The 14,719-nt window shown below is 29.2% G+C and overlaps 1 protein-coding gene across 1 annotated transcript; it reads left to right on the top strand.

Moving 5' to 3' along the window:
- Positions 1-110: 110 nt before the first annotated feature.
- LOC146919833 (peroxidase 10-like) lies at positions 111-1,880 on the top strand. The gene is made up of 4 exons (XM_085713231.1): positions 111-399; positions 509-700; positions 867-1,029; positions 1,243-1,880. The coding sequence occupies exons 1-4, from the start codon at positions 184-186 to the stop codon at positions 1,650-1,652; spliced, it is 981 nt and encodes a 326-aa protein (XP_085569357.1). The 5' UTR covers positions 111-183; the 3' UTR covers positions 1,653-1,880.
- The last annotated feature ends 12,839 nt before the right edge of the window (positions 1,881-14,719 follow it).

Below are 14,719 nucleotides of genomic sequence, written 5' to 3'. Positions count from 1 at the left end.
AACAGATAAGGACAATCATAGTGGCTTTGCCACTCTATAAAAACTATGTTAACAATTAACAAGTGATGTTTTTTCCTTCTATAAATTGTTTCAGCTTACAACTTATTGTCACACAAAATTCTAATTAAGTTTGTCAACTCAACAAATTTTAACTTCCCCTTGCTGTCAACATAGTTTCAACTTATGGAGTGTGTGTCTAAGAAACATGTTTTTGTTTTCATGTTTTGTCTTGTGTTTCTTACTCCACTTGTGTGCTCTCAACTATATTACAATTTCTATAACAGAACTTGTCCAAATCTGAACAAAATTGTTAAAGACAATATCTTGTCAGCTATAGCCAATGACTCAAGGATTGCTGCTTCTCTCTTGCGCCTTCATTTCCATGATTGTTTTGTCAATGTAATTAAGCTCTCTCAATTGTTGTTTCTCTTTTATTTTTGCTATTTATATACTCGGAAAAATTTATCAATCAACTATGTGTTTCTTATTTCATTTTTGTGTTACATAGGGATGTGATGGATCTGTGCTACTGGATGATACGGACACACTAAAAGGGGAGAAAAATGCACTTCCTAATAAAAATTCAATAAGAGGATTTGATGTAATTGATAAAATAAAGTCTGATTTAGAGAATGCTTGTCCATCCACAGTCTCATGTGCTGATATACTTACTCTAGCAGCCAGGGATGCTGTATTTCTAGTAAGAACTCGCTGTTTAATTATTTGGAGACTACTTGGTTAAAATTAAAAATTTACTATATGATAATGTTTCTGGGGAACAAGAAAAACAGATTTATCTTGCATGAAAAATTACATATTATTGCATGCATGCTTCCAATTATTAATCAGAACTTCTTTAATTTCAGAGTAAAGGGCCATTTTGGGCTGTACCTCTTGGTCGTAGAGATGGCACAACCGCGAGTGAGAGCGACGCAAATAACTTGCCCTCACCCTTTGAACCTCTAGAAAACATTACTGCCAAGTTCGTTTCTAAGGGTCTTGAAAAGAAGGATGTAGCAGTGCTCTCAGGTTTGCTTCTCTTGCAATTATTTGTGCAAAAATATTTATAACACGTATAACGTTTATGATTCGTTAGAGTTGACCTATTCGAATTATGTTATCGTCATTTTCAAGGCTAACATATTTCTAACTCTAATGATCATAAGGTCCTTTCTTGTATACATAAAGTTAGTGAAGAGACCAATTTCATGTGTATTGACTACGCACTCTCAATATATACAGGTGCACACACCTTTGGGTTCGCGCAATGCTTTACATTCAAGCCAAGGCTATTCGACTTTGGTGGCTCCGGTAAATCTGATCCATCGCTTGATTCTTCACTTCTACAAAATTTACAAAAAGTATGTCCAAATCAAGCTGATTCCGACTCCAATTTGGCTCCGTTGGATCCTGTCACTACGAACACATTTGATAACACATATTACAAAAATGTTTTGAGCAATTCTGGGTTACTACAATCAGACCAAGCTCTATTGGGTGACAATACAACTTCTGCATTGGTTGACAATTATAGCAAGTGGCCTATTCTGTTTTTTAGAGATTTTGCAGTTTCCGTTGAGAAAATGGGTCGCATTGGTGTTCTTGCGGGACAACAGGGTCAAATAAGGAAAAATTGTAGGGCCGTTAACTAGGAACCTAGATATATGATTTTAAAAAATTTAGTATAATGTATCTGTATGAAACTGGGCTTGCCTCAAATAATGATATAAATGTGTGTTTAGTATTTTACTGGTTTGGTCGTGTTTGGGAAATTTATGTGATACTAATAATATTGTATGGAAGTAAAATCCTATTTGGTCCATTGATGATGGATTGATGTACTACATGTTCTTCACAAGCATGTTTCTGTTGTGGATAAATCCAACTATGTTTGTTGGTTAGTTAGTTAGTAGCTTGTAGTGCAAGTAACTCCACTTAGCCTATAAGTGCTCGGTTGATATAACTCATATCTTGTATCATAATCATTATGCGATACAATTCACAGTTTTACAATGCACCATAAACAAAACTCTCTTTTTCCTCTTTATTTTCAATACATAACAGAACGTCCTGAACTCTCTCTTTTCTCTCATCATTGAGTGTAAGCATCAAGCTTGCACCAACCGTTTCATCATTGTCTTTGTCTATATATAGTCTTGAGCTCCAATGTTAACAATGGAACAATAAAAGATAAAAACAATATTGCGAACAAATTTTTAAAACTGGATTAAAGAGTGCTTAAAATTCATATATTTTATAAAGTTACAAAGTCATTAATAAGGAGTTTGAGAAGTAAAACTCTCCTCAAAATTCATCATTTGAAGCAAGCTTCCTCTACCACCGGTACAAGAATTCGAAGACCTTTTTTGAAGATCAGTATAGAGGAACTCAAAGATAAGTGTTCTTGAAGAAATTCGAAGATTCAAAGTATCTAACTTTTCAAAATAATTGTTCGTATCAAAAGTTTAAGTAGAAGAACTTTTAAAGAAGCACTTAGACTTGAGAGACCTTCAACATTCCAAATTGAAAATGCTAGAAAAAACTTGGAGATTTTTTTTTTCAAGTTAGTTAGAAGAAGTTTGACATTCATGCACCATATAAGTTAGTTTAGTTCTTTTTCTATAAATAGTAGAATCAAATTTATGCAAAAGAATTTATTTAACATACTAGATTACACATCCGTTCACATAGGATAAAACATCTTACTCAGTGTTTAAGAACAATGTAGGTCCGTTTTATCTTGTTTTACCAACAATGAGTAAGATGTTCCACATCCGTCCATTTTCTTTTACTATTTTTCTTGTTTTTTATGTCCGTTTACGTTTTTGTGTTCTTTTTCTTAAATTTTTAATTTGTTCATTCATTATTACTCGTTTTTGTCCAACAAACTAAAATTTGTAACTTTAAACCTCTCAACTAAAAACCCATTAAATATTTAACTAGAGTTTTAGATTGATATTCAAGTTTATTTGTTGGGAGGATAGAATTTCACGACCTAAGGAATAAAAGATTGTCACAAACAAAACAAAAAAGTCACATGTAGTGCATTCTTTTGGAATTTCTGATGATGCTAATATGTCGTATGGAGAAATTGATATTAGATGAATAAATAAATTGTGACAATGAAAAAGAAAGGAGATATAGAGAAATAGTGCCAATTTTGTTTGATTTTTTGTTTTGTTAGTTTGATAGGGAAATGAGGTTAAGCATGCGCATCAATTGTGGGGATACAAAATTGAGGTAGCCATCAATATGTCTTCTTGACACTACCTCTCCTCATCATCACTTTCTGGTGAGGTTATCCTTTGACTTCCATTAAAGATTTTTCTATGTTGATACTTTGTAACATGATTACCAAAACATCTTTTTTCACGCATCATTGTTTTTTGATGAAGTCAAAGGAATTAGGGAAAGCAAAAAGAAAATGTTAATCAAATTTTGGTCACTATGATAAATAAAAGTTAACTACTTTTGAGCTATTTGATGGTATAATCTCTAATATACACTTCCTTTAATTCAAAAATATGTGTGTAGTTGAATGTCTTTTTTCACTAAATATATTAAAGGGACAATTTAGTAAATTTGATTTATGGTTTGCATGAAATATTGAAATCTAGAAAATTAATTGCACTTGACCAAATTCTTAATTACTGCGAAAGTAGTTTTTTTCTTTTTTTGCTTATAGAGTGACAGAAGAATATGTACTATTTAATTTGAATGAATTAGTTTAATTCTTATTTTTTTTAAGTAAGTAAAATATGTTAAATAGAAAAACGAAGTAACAAGTTAGGGGGACATAAACCTGATCAAGGAACCAAAAACAACCCAAACAGAATAATATGAGAGAGATTAACAAAAAGTGGTATAAAAAAACTGGACGTAAATTCAATGACGAACCCGAATACAACCCAAGAAAATTATCATCATATGCACAATCCAGAAAAAGCTGCAAGTAAATTGCAAAAGAAATTAATGTGTAGAAATCTGCAAGCATTGGACGAACCAACATGAACTAGAGACAAGCTAATAAAATCAACCCATGGTGTATAAATCAACAGCTAACACGGACATTACTTACTTGGTGCTTGTGAGGTAAGTGTTCAATTAAGCACTCTTTTATGTTGATCTCACAATATTTTTTAACAAGCCAAAATAAGATTATATTAACACAACGAAAATGACCCCATGCACAAGGTGTGTTAAAGGAGGCCAATTAGAGTTTTTACAAAGTCCCCAAAACCCAAAACAAAAGCAAGCTGCCGCACAAAAAAATGAAAAGTTATTGAAATGTAATTATATAGAGTTATTGATAAGAATAATGCTAGATCTCGCGAGAACTATTTTTCCGAAGTTATCCCGAACGTGCATTTCCATTTTCTCTATCATGTTTACATTTCTCTCTCCTCCATGTATTGTGGAAAAGCAAGCATTTTAATTGGTCAATTCTTTTTCTGGATGAATTCGGGGCACTTTTTTTTCCCTTTAAATAGCACTGCTCTATTGATAAAGGATATAAAATTACCGGTGTTGTTTATTTAGAACTTTTTTTAGAGGTCAAGGATTGGAGTGATTAAGCTTATATTAGATATTAGGGTGGATATGTCAGAATCATGGTGATCTATATATATGATTTTTCAAAAGTTACTCTTTGTAGCTTTTGCAAAATCACAGTAGATCATCATGATTCTGGGATAATCATTGTGATATCAAACGTACACTGAGTGCTTATTAGATACTATTATTAAAATTTATAAACGAGTTATCTGTACAAATAGAATTCATTTAAGTACATAAAAATGGGTATCTCTATTGTAGATGCTCTTGGTCCATATCTTCTTTACATTTTGCTTGGTTAATGAAAAAAGAGAGGGGAAGAAAATAAAAAGAAGAGAATATAAGATGATTATTTAGTACTTTTGGTAGCTGAAAAAATGAAAGAAAATGATAATAGAAAAAACATGTGTATTTGTAAAATAACATATATACTCATGCACAACCTGCACAATATTCGAGCAAGGCTAAACATTGTAGGTCATGTCTTTTTAATTAGTAGGTATAGTTTCGCCAATAAATACTTATTTTATACAATGTATTCGGCACAATTAATCAACACACGAGCTATTTACGTTATTTTATCTCTTTATTATTATGGTTTTATCTTTATTTAAATACATTTATTATTCTAGTAACAAAAAACTCAACAATTAACAGTTGAGGAAGAAAGGAACTAGTTAAGGAACTCACAACTAAGGACAAAGTTCATTTCTCAGCATTAATCTTTGAAAAAAGGGAATGTCACACTTGAGGACTATCAATCATTACCTCGGTTAAATATCTAATTTGACAACAATAATGAACATAATTTTTTTATTAAACTAAAAAACTATTGAAGAAAAAACTAAACAAAAATTTGTGGGACATAAACTTAACTTAGTAAAGAAAAAAAACTTCTCATATTACATAAGTTTTCTACCTCTCAAACAAATATTATGTGATTGAACTTTCTTAGCTATATTTTTCTTTTTTCATTAAAAGGTTATTCACGAGCGGCTTTATCTTTCAAATTCTTCAATATCTCAAAGTCACGAAAAATATTGGGATGTATATTATCATAAAAAATAATAGCGATGAGAACAAGTCATAATAGAAAATTGATGAACATTTGACGAAATAAAGAGAAATGTATTTCATAAGAAAAATAGATAAATATTAATTATTTTATTTCTTCAATACTTGAGAAGAAAAACGATTCAAAATCTTATACCTATCATATCACCATGAGTATCTTTTCTCCCAAAAACCAAGTTTCGTATCGTCGTCGTGCAAGAAGTAGAGTCCATCTGGTCTTACTTCTCGCCAACATCTTTTTGTACATAATGGAAGATCTATTTTTGCATCATAAATTACTACTTTCTTTTCAGGTAAGTTATCCCATTGAAGGGTGCAACGGAAGAGTGTAGTCTCTCTTACATTGACAAAGAAACTCCATTGTAATGGTGCCCCGACAAAAACATTACGTTTGCCAAGATCATTGTCCTTTGAACTGCAATGCACCACAAGAACACTATTACCTCCCAATATATTTTCAACACTAACAGTTGTTTTCGTAGAGATAAAATCACCTTGTTTTTTAGCCTGTGAAGTTGCAAAAATGAACAATAAAACACTAACTAAAACATTGACCCTCAACATGTTGTAAAGAAGGTATTTAGATTGATTATGTTGCATGCACTCTTACTTGCTACTATTTAAAAGGCACCACCAAATGACACAATAAATGAATGCAATCAATCCCATAAACAAAAATATTTTGGCAATCAAATTTGAATCATCATTTGCGTTTACAAATTTCAGCATTTTATTACCCATAATGTTCATCAATTCCATAAAAGATTTTATTTTAAAGTAAATACAATTTAGTGAAACAAAAATATTGATGAAGAAATTTAAGGTAATTGATTCTTATGTCAATGAGAGAATTTCCCTTTATTTATATTTTTTTAGGGGGTCCCCTTTATATATATTTATACATTTTGAATAGCAAATCAAGCTGAATGGGAATTTGAATATAAACTCGACAAAACTACTATTAGACACTGAAACACATACAATCCATTTGGAGAAAAAAACCCATTTTTTGTCCCAAATTTTAATAAAAGTATTATGATAGTAAATTTCTAACGGTATTATGATAATAAATTTACAACTCTAAGTGAATAAAGCATGATTCTTTTTTCAATTAAGAGTATATGTTTTTTTTAAGGATTCAATTAAAAGTATATGTGTAATATAATAAAAATTATATGATATTTTTGTTAAGATATTCTTAAAACACCGGTTTAAATAATATTCCAGAGACAAAAAAATTAATAATCACTAGAATTAACTAATAAGAAGATATAAATTTTTTGTACCAAAAAATAAAAAAAAAGATATAAATTTACTACGTTAAAAGAATTGGCCCATCCATAGTATTATTTCTACCTCAGCTACTGGAGGTAGTGCTTCACACATCACAATCAAGTTGGTATTTTTCACTCTGATCTTGACATTATCCATTTTTTATAGATTAAGAAAAATGAAAAAAATGGAACAGAGAATAATATTTTTTTCTAAATTAGTATTATCATTTTTTTCATCATTACCATAAATATTACGTGGAGGACATTGACTTAAGAGTGGTGTAATTGAATAAATAATTAAAATTCCATTTCAAGTGATTGTTCGATGGTTGGTAAACACCAAAAAGAGCTTTTAGCTCTTAGCTTCTAGCTTATAAGCTCATTTGACAAAATAGCTCTGTTTGATAACATTTTTTGACCATGAACTTATAGCTTATTTCACGAGCTTATAAGCTATTTTTCAGAAGCTATTCCAAGTAGCGTTTGAGTTTATAGCTTATAGTTTCTCATATTTTCTTCCACTTTTACCCCTATTGTTTTATCTAAAATCCATTTTTACCCTTTTATTATAATTTAATTCAAACCTACAATTCCCTAATATACATCCCTCGTTTTTTTCCCCTAATAAATATACATCCATCGTTATTTTTTTTTTTTGACAAATACATCCCTCATTATTATTTATCTCACTTGTCTTATGTTGCTGACAATATATATACCTCCATTTATCTTTTGCCTTATGTTGCTGACAATATATACCTCCATTTATCTTCTTGTTTTTTTTTTTGACAAAATACCTCCATTTATCTCTCTTGCCTTATGTTGTTGACAAAAAATATATATACCTCCGTTGACAAAAAAGTATATATACCTCGTTATACTTAAATAAATTTTTTAGTGAATAAAATTTAATTTACAATATAAAAGATATTAAATTTATAAATTTCAATTACTTTTTAAAAAACAAAATTGAATTAAGAATTCCTGAATATTTAAATATCAAGTTATATAAACATTATATTTTGAATTAATAATACCCTTTTATGTCATTTTACATTTATCAGCTAGTTAAACCGCTAATTTTACCAAACACTTCAACTAGCTTATCAGTCATCAGTCATCAGCTAGCTTATCAGCTAAAAGCTATCAGCTAGCTTATCAGCTAAAAGCTATCAGCTATCCGCTATTTTTACCAAACAGAGCCATAGTTCAAATCTCTTCGCATAAAATTTCATTAGGGACACTTTAAAAAATAAAAATGTCACTAACCGCCCACAATTTGTTTTAAAATAATAATAATTAAAATTAAATTGAAAATTGTTGTTCATTTTGTAACAAATTTTTAAAAAATAGATTACTCTTTCATTTATACAATTTTAATTTTTTAAATTGTGTTGGATCTCAAAATAATATATGTGAGTTTTGCCGATAACTTGTTTAGAACATAGATGATTGTAAATATAAGATTTTTTAATAGTAAAAGAACAATCAAAATTACTATTAGCGATGATGACAATTCGTAATGGAAAATTGATCGACTTTTGACAAAATAAAGAGAAATGTATTTCATAAGAAAAATAGATAAATATTAATGAGAAATACGTTTTATTTAATTTCTTCAGTACTAGAAAAACGATTCAAAAACTTAGATCTATCACATCACCATGAGTATCTTTTCTCCCAAAAACCAGATCCCTTCTCGTGCAAAAAAAAGAGTCCATCGGGTCTTACTTCTCGCCAACATCTTTCTCTACATATTGGATTGTCTATTTTTGCATCATAAATTACTACATTCTTTTCAGGTACGTTATCCCATTGAAGGGTGCAACGGAAGAGTGTAGTTTCCCTCAAATCGACACGGAATTTCCATTCTACAAATGCCCCGCCAATAACATTATGTATGCCAAGATCATTGTCTGATGAATGGCAATGCACCACAAGAACACTATTACCTCCCAATATATTTTGAACACGAACGGTTGTTTTGAATAAGTTCCAATCGCCTTCTTGTTGAGCCTGTGCAGTTGCAACAATGAACAATACAACACTAACTAAAACATTCACCCTCAACATGTTGCAAGTAGTATTCCGATTGTTTATGTTGCATGGACTCTAACTTGCTACTATTTAAAAGGCACCACCAAATGACACAATAAATGAATGCAATCAATCCCATAAACAAAAATATTTTGACAATCAAATTTGAATCATCATTTGCTTTTACAAATTTCAGCATTTTACTACCCATAATGTCCATCAATTCCACAAAAGTCAATTCATTTTTATTTTATTTTAATGTAAAGACAATTAAGTGAAACAAAAATATCGTGGAAGAAAGTTAAGGTCATTGTTTCTTATTTCAATGAGAGAATTTCCCTTTATTTATATTTTTTTTAGAGGTTCCCTTTATATATTTATACAGACATACATCATTCTCTAATTATGAAACTTAATGTCTATCAAAAATACAATCTTACCCCTTCTTAATTTTTTGACACGTCATCAAAATTATATCCTTTTGTGTCTTTTGTTTCAATCTCCCTCTATTTTTTCCCTTTTATAAACAAACTAAAACAAACTCACTCGATAAAACACACTAACTTAATCTTTTTTTAAATAACAAACAAACTTAATCTTTTATTTTCTAATTATCTACACCCTCTGGTCACTAATATAAGCAAAAAATTTACATTTTGCATTCATTCAATTAATGATGTATATAGTCTTTATTATAGATCACATACGTCATTTAATAAATGAATCTAAAATGTTAACTTTTACTTATATTAGTGACCGGAGGGTGTATTCTCTAATTATGAAACTTAATGTGCACCAAAAATACAATCTTACCCCTTCTTAATTTTTTGAGTCATCGTCAAAATTATATTCTTTTATGTCTTTTGCTTCAACCTCCTCCTATATTTTCTCTCTTAAAAACAAATTAAAACAAACTCACTTGATAAAACACTCTAACTTTGTACCAAAAAAAAACACTCTAACTTAATCTTTTTTTTTAAAGAACAAACAAACTAAATCTTAATCCCAATCAAAATAAATTTTTCTATAATTCAACTTCTAAATATCTAAAGAGTTAAAAACAATTTACAATCTATTATCTTTCTCAAATTATTAAAGTTAATCTTTCTCTAATTATTAAAGTTGATGTAGTTTTGTAACAAAAAAAAAACCATTTTTTTATAGTTGTATCCAAACAAATTAAATTATTTAAAACATGTGATTTTAATTACAATAACCAAACAAAATAAATCGTGATTTGTTTTATAAATTCTCTTAAATAATAGATATCAAAATCACTTTTATTTTAATTTGTAACAAAACGGGTTCGGAATTGTTCTTTTTAAAGAGGTGTTTTTTTTTTGGTACAAAAGAGGGTCAAAGGCCATAAAGAGGTGGTTTTTATCATGATAAAAATATCTATAAATTATTGAATGACGTTTTTTTATTTCGTAACAAATTTGTCATATATTTAATTTACATTTACTATAAATAAACTATATGACGCACATGTGATTTTACCTCATCGTGTGTTTCTAATAAAAAATATTAATAAATACATTTCACTTATGAATAATATAAAAAATATAGGAGAAATATTTTATACCGATACTTAAAAAAACACGGAAAAAAGAGTAAATAAAAAAGAAAAAAAACACAGGACTTTTTTTGACAAAAAAATCATAGGACTATTTCTCACTGATACATGTTTTTACATCTAAATTTATTCAAGTATATCCAATTGAATGAGCACAAATAACATAACTTTGAGAGAGTTACAAAATCTTTCTCATTTATAAATTATACATGGGGTTAGTATTTTTTATGAGAAATACAACTACTTTACATAAAATTACACATCTTCCAGATTACTTCTTTTGTATAAATGATTTACATACGTTTTTTGGTTTATCTTAATATCATATTATAAAATTATTATTTTTAACCGTTATTCATTATTAATCATTATATCCTTTCAAAGAATGACTATATAAAAAAACACAAGACAAACATTACTCTCTAATTAATTAGACACAAACTAATATTGTTGTACAAATCATACATGGGACAACAATCAGTCACATATTAATTAGTTAAATTGATTTTTTTTTTATGTATTGTATCTAGGCATGACAACAAAACCCATACCCGCGAGTACCCGTCCGAACCGAACTCAATTTGATGTATTTTTCCCCTTTTTGGCTCTGTTTGGGTTTTCCTCAATTTTAAAACACGGGTACGGGATGAGTAACGGGAAAATAGGTATACCCACCCTAAACCCATACTCAAACTCGTCCCAAATGTAGAAAAACATTTTATTGCCCCCTTTTATATAAAAAGAAACTCAAACCATAAGTCATTTCAGTCACACAATCAGAGTCTTTGTCTATCAAATGATACTCACTTCTCAGAGTTCTCTCTATTCTCCATCACCATAGCCATGATCTATCGTTGTCATTCTTTGCAGGATAATGCATTGCAACATTGCGTCTGAGGCAGAAAAATACTTTTATTTTATTAAAAAAAATTATCCATTGCGAGGATGAGGCTAGGATACCCGAACCCGTCGGAGACGGGAATGAGATTTGATTTCTTATCCCCGTTGGGTATGGGTAGGATAGCGGGTAAGTATATGGTAGTAGGGTATGGGGACGGGGAAGATAAAACCTATCCCCACCCGCCTCATTGTCATGCCTAATTGTATCTTCTAAATAATAGTGGGAGTAATTATAATATACTAATTATAATTTGATATAAGAATCTTGCAGGATATACATATTCATTGTTTATAAATTCATATAAAAATAAAAAAATGCTAAAAAAATTACAAATATTTTTCAATGATATATAAAAATCACGTGGTTTATTAACGTCCCCGTTATCATTATTGTGATTTTATTATTTATAATAGTTTCACATATTTTTAGACTACCACTTTATATTATTTAATAACAACTATTTCAATGTTTTTATTATTATCTTCATCTTGATAATAATTTCTTTCTTATTTCTCAATGTAAATAATATTGTAAATGCGTTTTGACGCATAAATCGCGATTTAAGGATCAACCCGTGCGGAGCACGGGCCCGTGCTTAGCTTGCTAGTTTTGAATACAAATCAAGCTGAATGGGAATTTGAATTTAAACTCGACAAAACTTCTATCAAACACTGAAACACATACAACCTTAAAAATAGAAATCGTATAAATATATGAGATTGCAAATAAATCTACTTCATCTGTCCTAAATTTTAAGGAGAAAAAAAAAACCCCATTTTTTGTCCCAAATTATAATAGAAGTATTATGATAGTAAATTTCTAACGGTATTATGATAATAAATTTACAACTCTAAGGCTGTGTTTCCTTAAAAAAAAAAAAAAAATCTAAGGGTGTGTTTGTTTCAAATTTATCAAATTTATTTCTAGTAACTAATAATAACATTCCTTGAAACATAAAGATCAGAATTTTATTCCAAGATATTTAAAAAAAATATGTTTGCTTAACATTATAATATTCCTGAAAACCATAAAAATATGGATTATAACAGGTAATTACACAAGAATTTGTTCTCATTATTCTCACCATTTTCTTTGTGAAAAATTTACTATTCCCAGAAATATTTTACACCCGAGAATAAAATTTAGTAAACTTGTAACAAACATAGACTTAATACCTACAAATCAATAACATAAAACGACTTAATACCTACAAAAGTGACAAAGTTAAAGTGGCCATAATACATTAACATTAATTTTTTTAATTTTTTTTACTTATAAATAATATATTAATACATACACTAATTTCTAAGTTTTATATTTTTTTTTTGTCAAAAAAAATCTTTACTTTTTATTATTGAAACAACATTTGTAATTTAAAAATTGATTTTCTTCTTTTGATTCTTACGTAATATATTTCATATTATATTCTTTTTTTTCACTTTCTTTTCTATCATTTATCTTTCCTTCATCAACTAAATAAAATGCAAAGAAGAAATTAAGTTGTCCTTGTTTATGTTTCTTAGAGACAAAAAAAAAAAATCTCGTAGACTAAACTTGCTCTTACAATTTTTTCTCAACAACTAAAATGAGTCTTGATTCGACAAAAATCAGGGCACGATTTTTGGATGACATTCATATAATACAGTGTACGAAGTAAAAATTGGTGTACGATTTCTTGAGATATGAGCACTATATAAGGCTTCACTCTTCATGTTTTGGGTAGATCTTCCGGAGAGAGAAACTTGAGAAATCAAATAAGGCAACTTTAGGGTTGATGGTCTTTGGTGAGGGTTCATGTTTTGGGTAGATCTTCCAGAGAGAGAAACTTGAGAAATCAAATAAGGCAACTTTAGGGTTAAGGGTCTTTGGTGAGGGTTCTCTTGAGAGGTTCTCTTCGGTTGGAAAACATTTGTAAAACACCTTGGGTAATTGAAAATCATTGAGTATCTTGTTCATTTGAGAGATTGGGAAAATGGTAGAAATTAGGGTTTGTTTTTTGTGAGCTTGTGTAAGCTAATTTATTATAACTCTTTTATATCTCTTTGTAAAGAACTCATTGATAGTGGATTAGAGAGATCTCTTCCACAGAGTAGGTCAATTTGGACCGAACTAGGTAAACATTTCTTAGTGTGTTTGTTTCTCTTCTCTCTTATCTTATGCTTGTGGTTTTGTGCTTTACACTTGATTCCTAGGATTAGATCTAAGTTTGTTATTGTTATTGTTGTTGCTTGAGGTTACTTTGATATTTGTTACTACTTCCATTTTGCTCTACACATCTAAGTTTATTTGTGTGATTTTTTTTGTTCGAATTCACAACAATTGGCTATCTTAAATTGATTTGTATTTGAAAACATTTCATGGAAAAATAAGCTGAAATATAAATTTGACCGTAAAAATCAATGATAAAATCAATTCTACAGACACGATCAAATTTACTTGAAAACAATCAAACATGTCAAAATCAGTTCAACACCCATAAAATCAATTTTGGTTTCTTCAAAAGTGGAACCAAAATATACACTAAATTTAGTTGTCAAATATTAATAGCACTTTAGTTAGATCATATGATACACATACATACTATTTCTATATTTAGTTGACAAAAACTCACATTTAACTTAAAATCAAGATAAGTTTAAAGTGAGTTTATAAAGACTCATCTTGCCTAAACTATTTTTATAAAGTAAGTTAGATATCCAATATAAAAACCTAATATTAGTTGATTACTATGGTTCACTAATTTGAGTGATTTGATGGAAGTTTTGGTGTCCGTTCAAGTGGTGTAAAACCGTTGAACTACATACTGAATGCCTCATTGATTCATTCAATACACGATACAAATTTTAAAATATTTGGTCCCAATATTGCTAAGGTGATGATATTAAGGTAATTTTTCACACTCAAACCTCTTGCAGAAAAAAATCAACCAGAGTTGGTTGAAATCATTTCTATCAATGACAACAATGTTACTTCATTTTTAATCAACTTTTCTGTTTACAATTAATAAAAGTAATTAGTTATTAGATTAATTTCTTAAGTAGAATATAAATAAATATATTCTCAAGAGTTTAAACAAAGGTTGTGATGAGATAGTGCCAACTCTGCAAAAATGATCAAATGTCGATCAAGAAAGCAACATTAGATGAACACATATGTGGGGAGCTAAATAATGTTGATGGCGTGGTGAGTGGGAAGCAAGAAAAATACACAATTAATTTGTTTCGAGTCTTCAGAAGAATTTTTCAAAATTCGAAACAGAGGGAATAAAACCGAAAACATAGTAACGATATATGATGATAAAAA

Source organism: Medicago sativa, chromosome 5, assembly GCF_051527215.1.
Source record: "Medicago sativa cultivar Bolivia chromosome 5, Bolivia_mono, whole genome shotgun sequence".
In the NCBI taxonomy this organism is placed as follows: Eukaryota; Viridiplantae; Streptophyta; class Magnoliopsida; order Fabales; family Fabaceae; genus Medicago; species Medicago sativa.
Note: the sequence above shows the minus strand (reverse complement) of the source record. Positions and strands in the feature narration are given on the sequence as shown.

Coding starts and splice junctions, on each gene's coding strand:
- LOC146919833 (XM_085713231.1), top strand. CDS start 184: ATGGAGTGTGTGTCTAAGAAACATGTTTTTGTTTTCATGTTTTGTCTT. Junction 400..508: donor TCCATGATTGTTTTGTCAAT/GTAATTAAGCTC, acceptor TGTGTTACATAG/GGATGTGATGGATCTGTGCT. Junction 701..866: donor CCAGGGATGCTGTATTTCTA/GTAAGAACTCGC, acceptor CTTTAATTTCAG/AGTAAAGGGCCATTTTGGGC.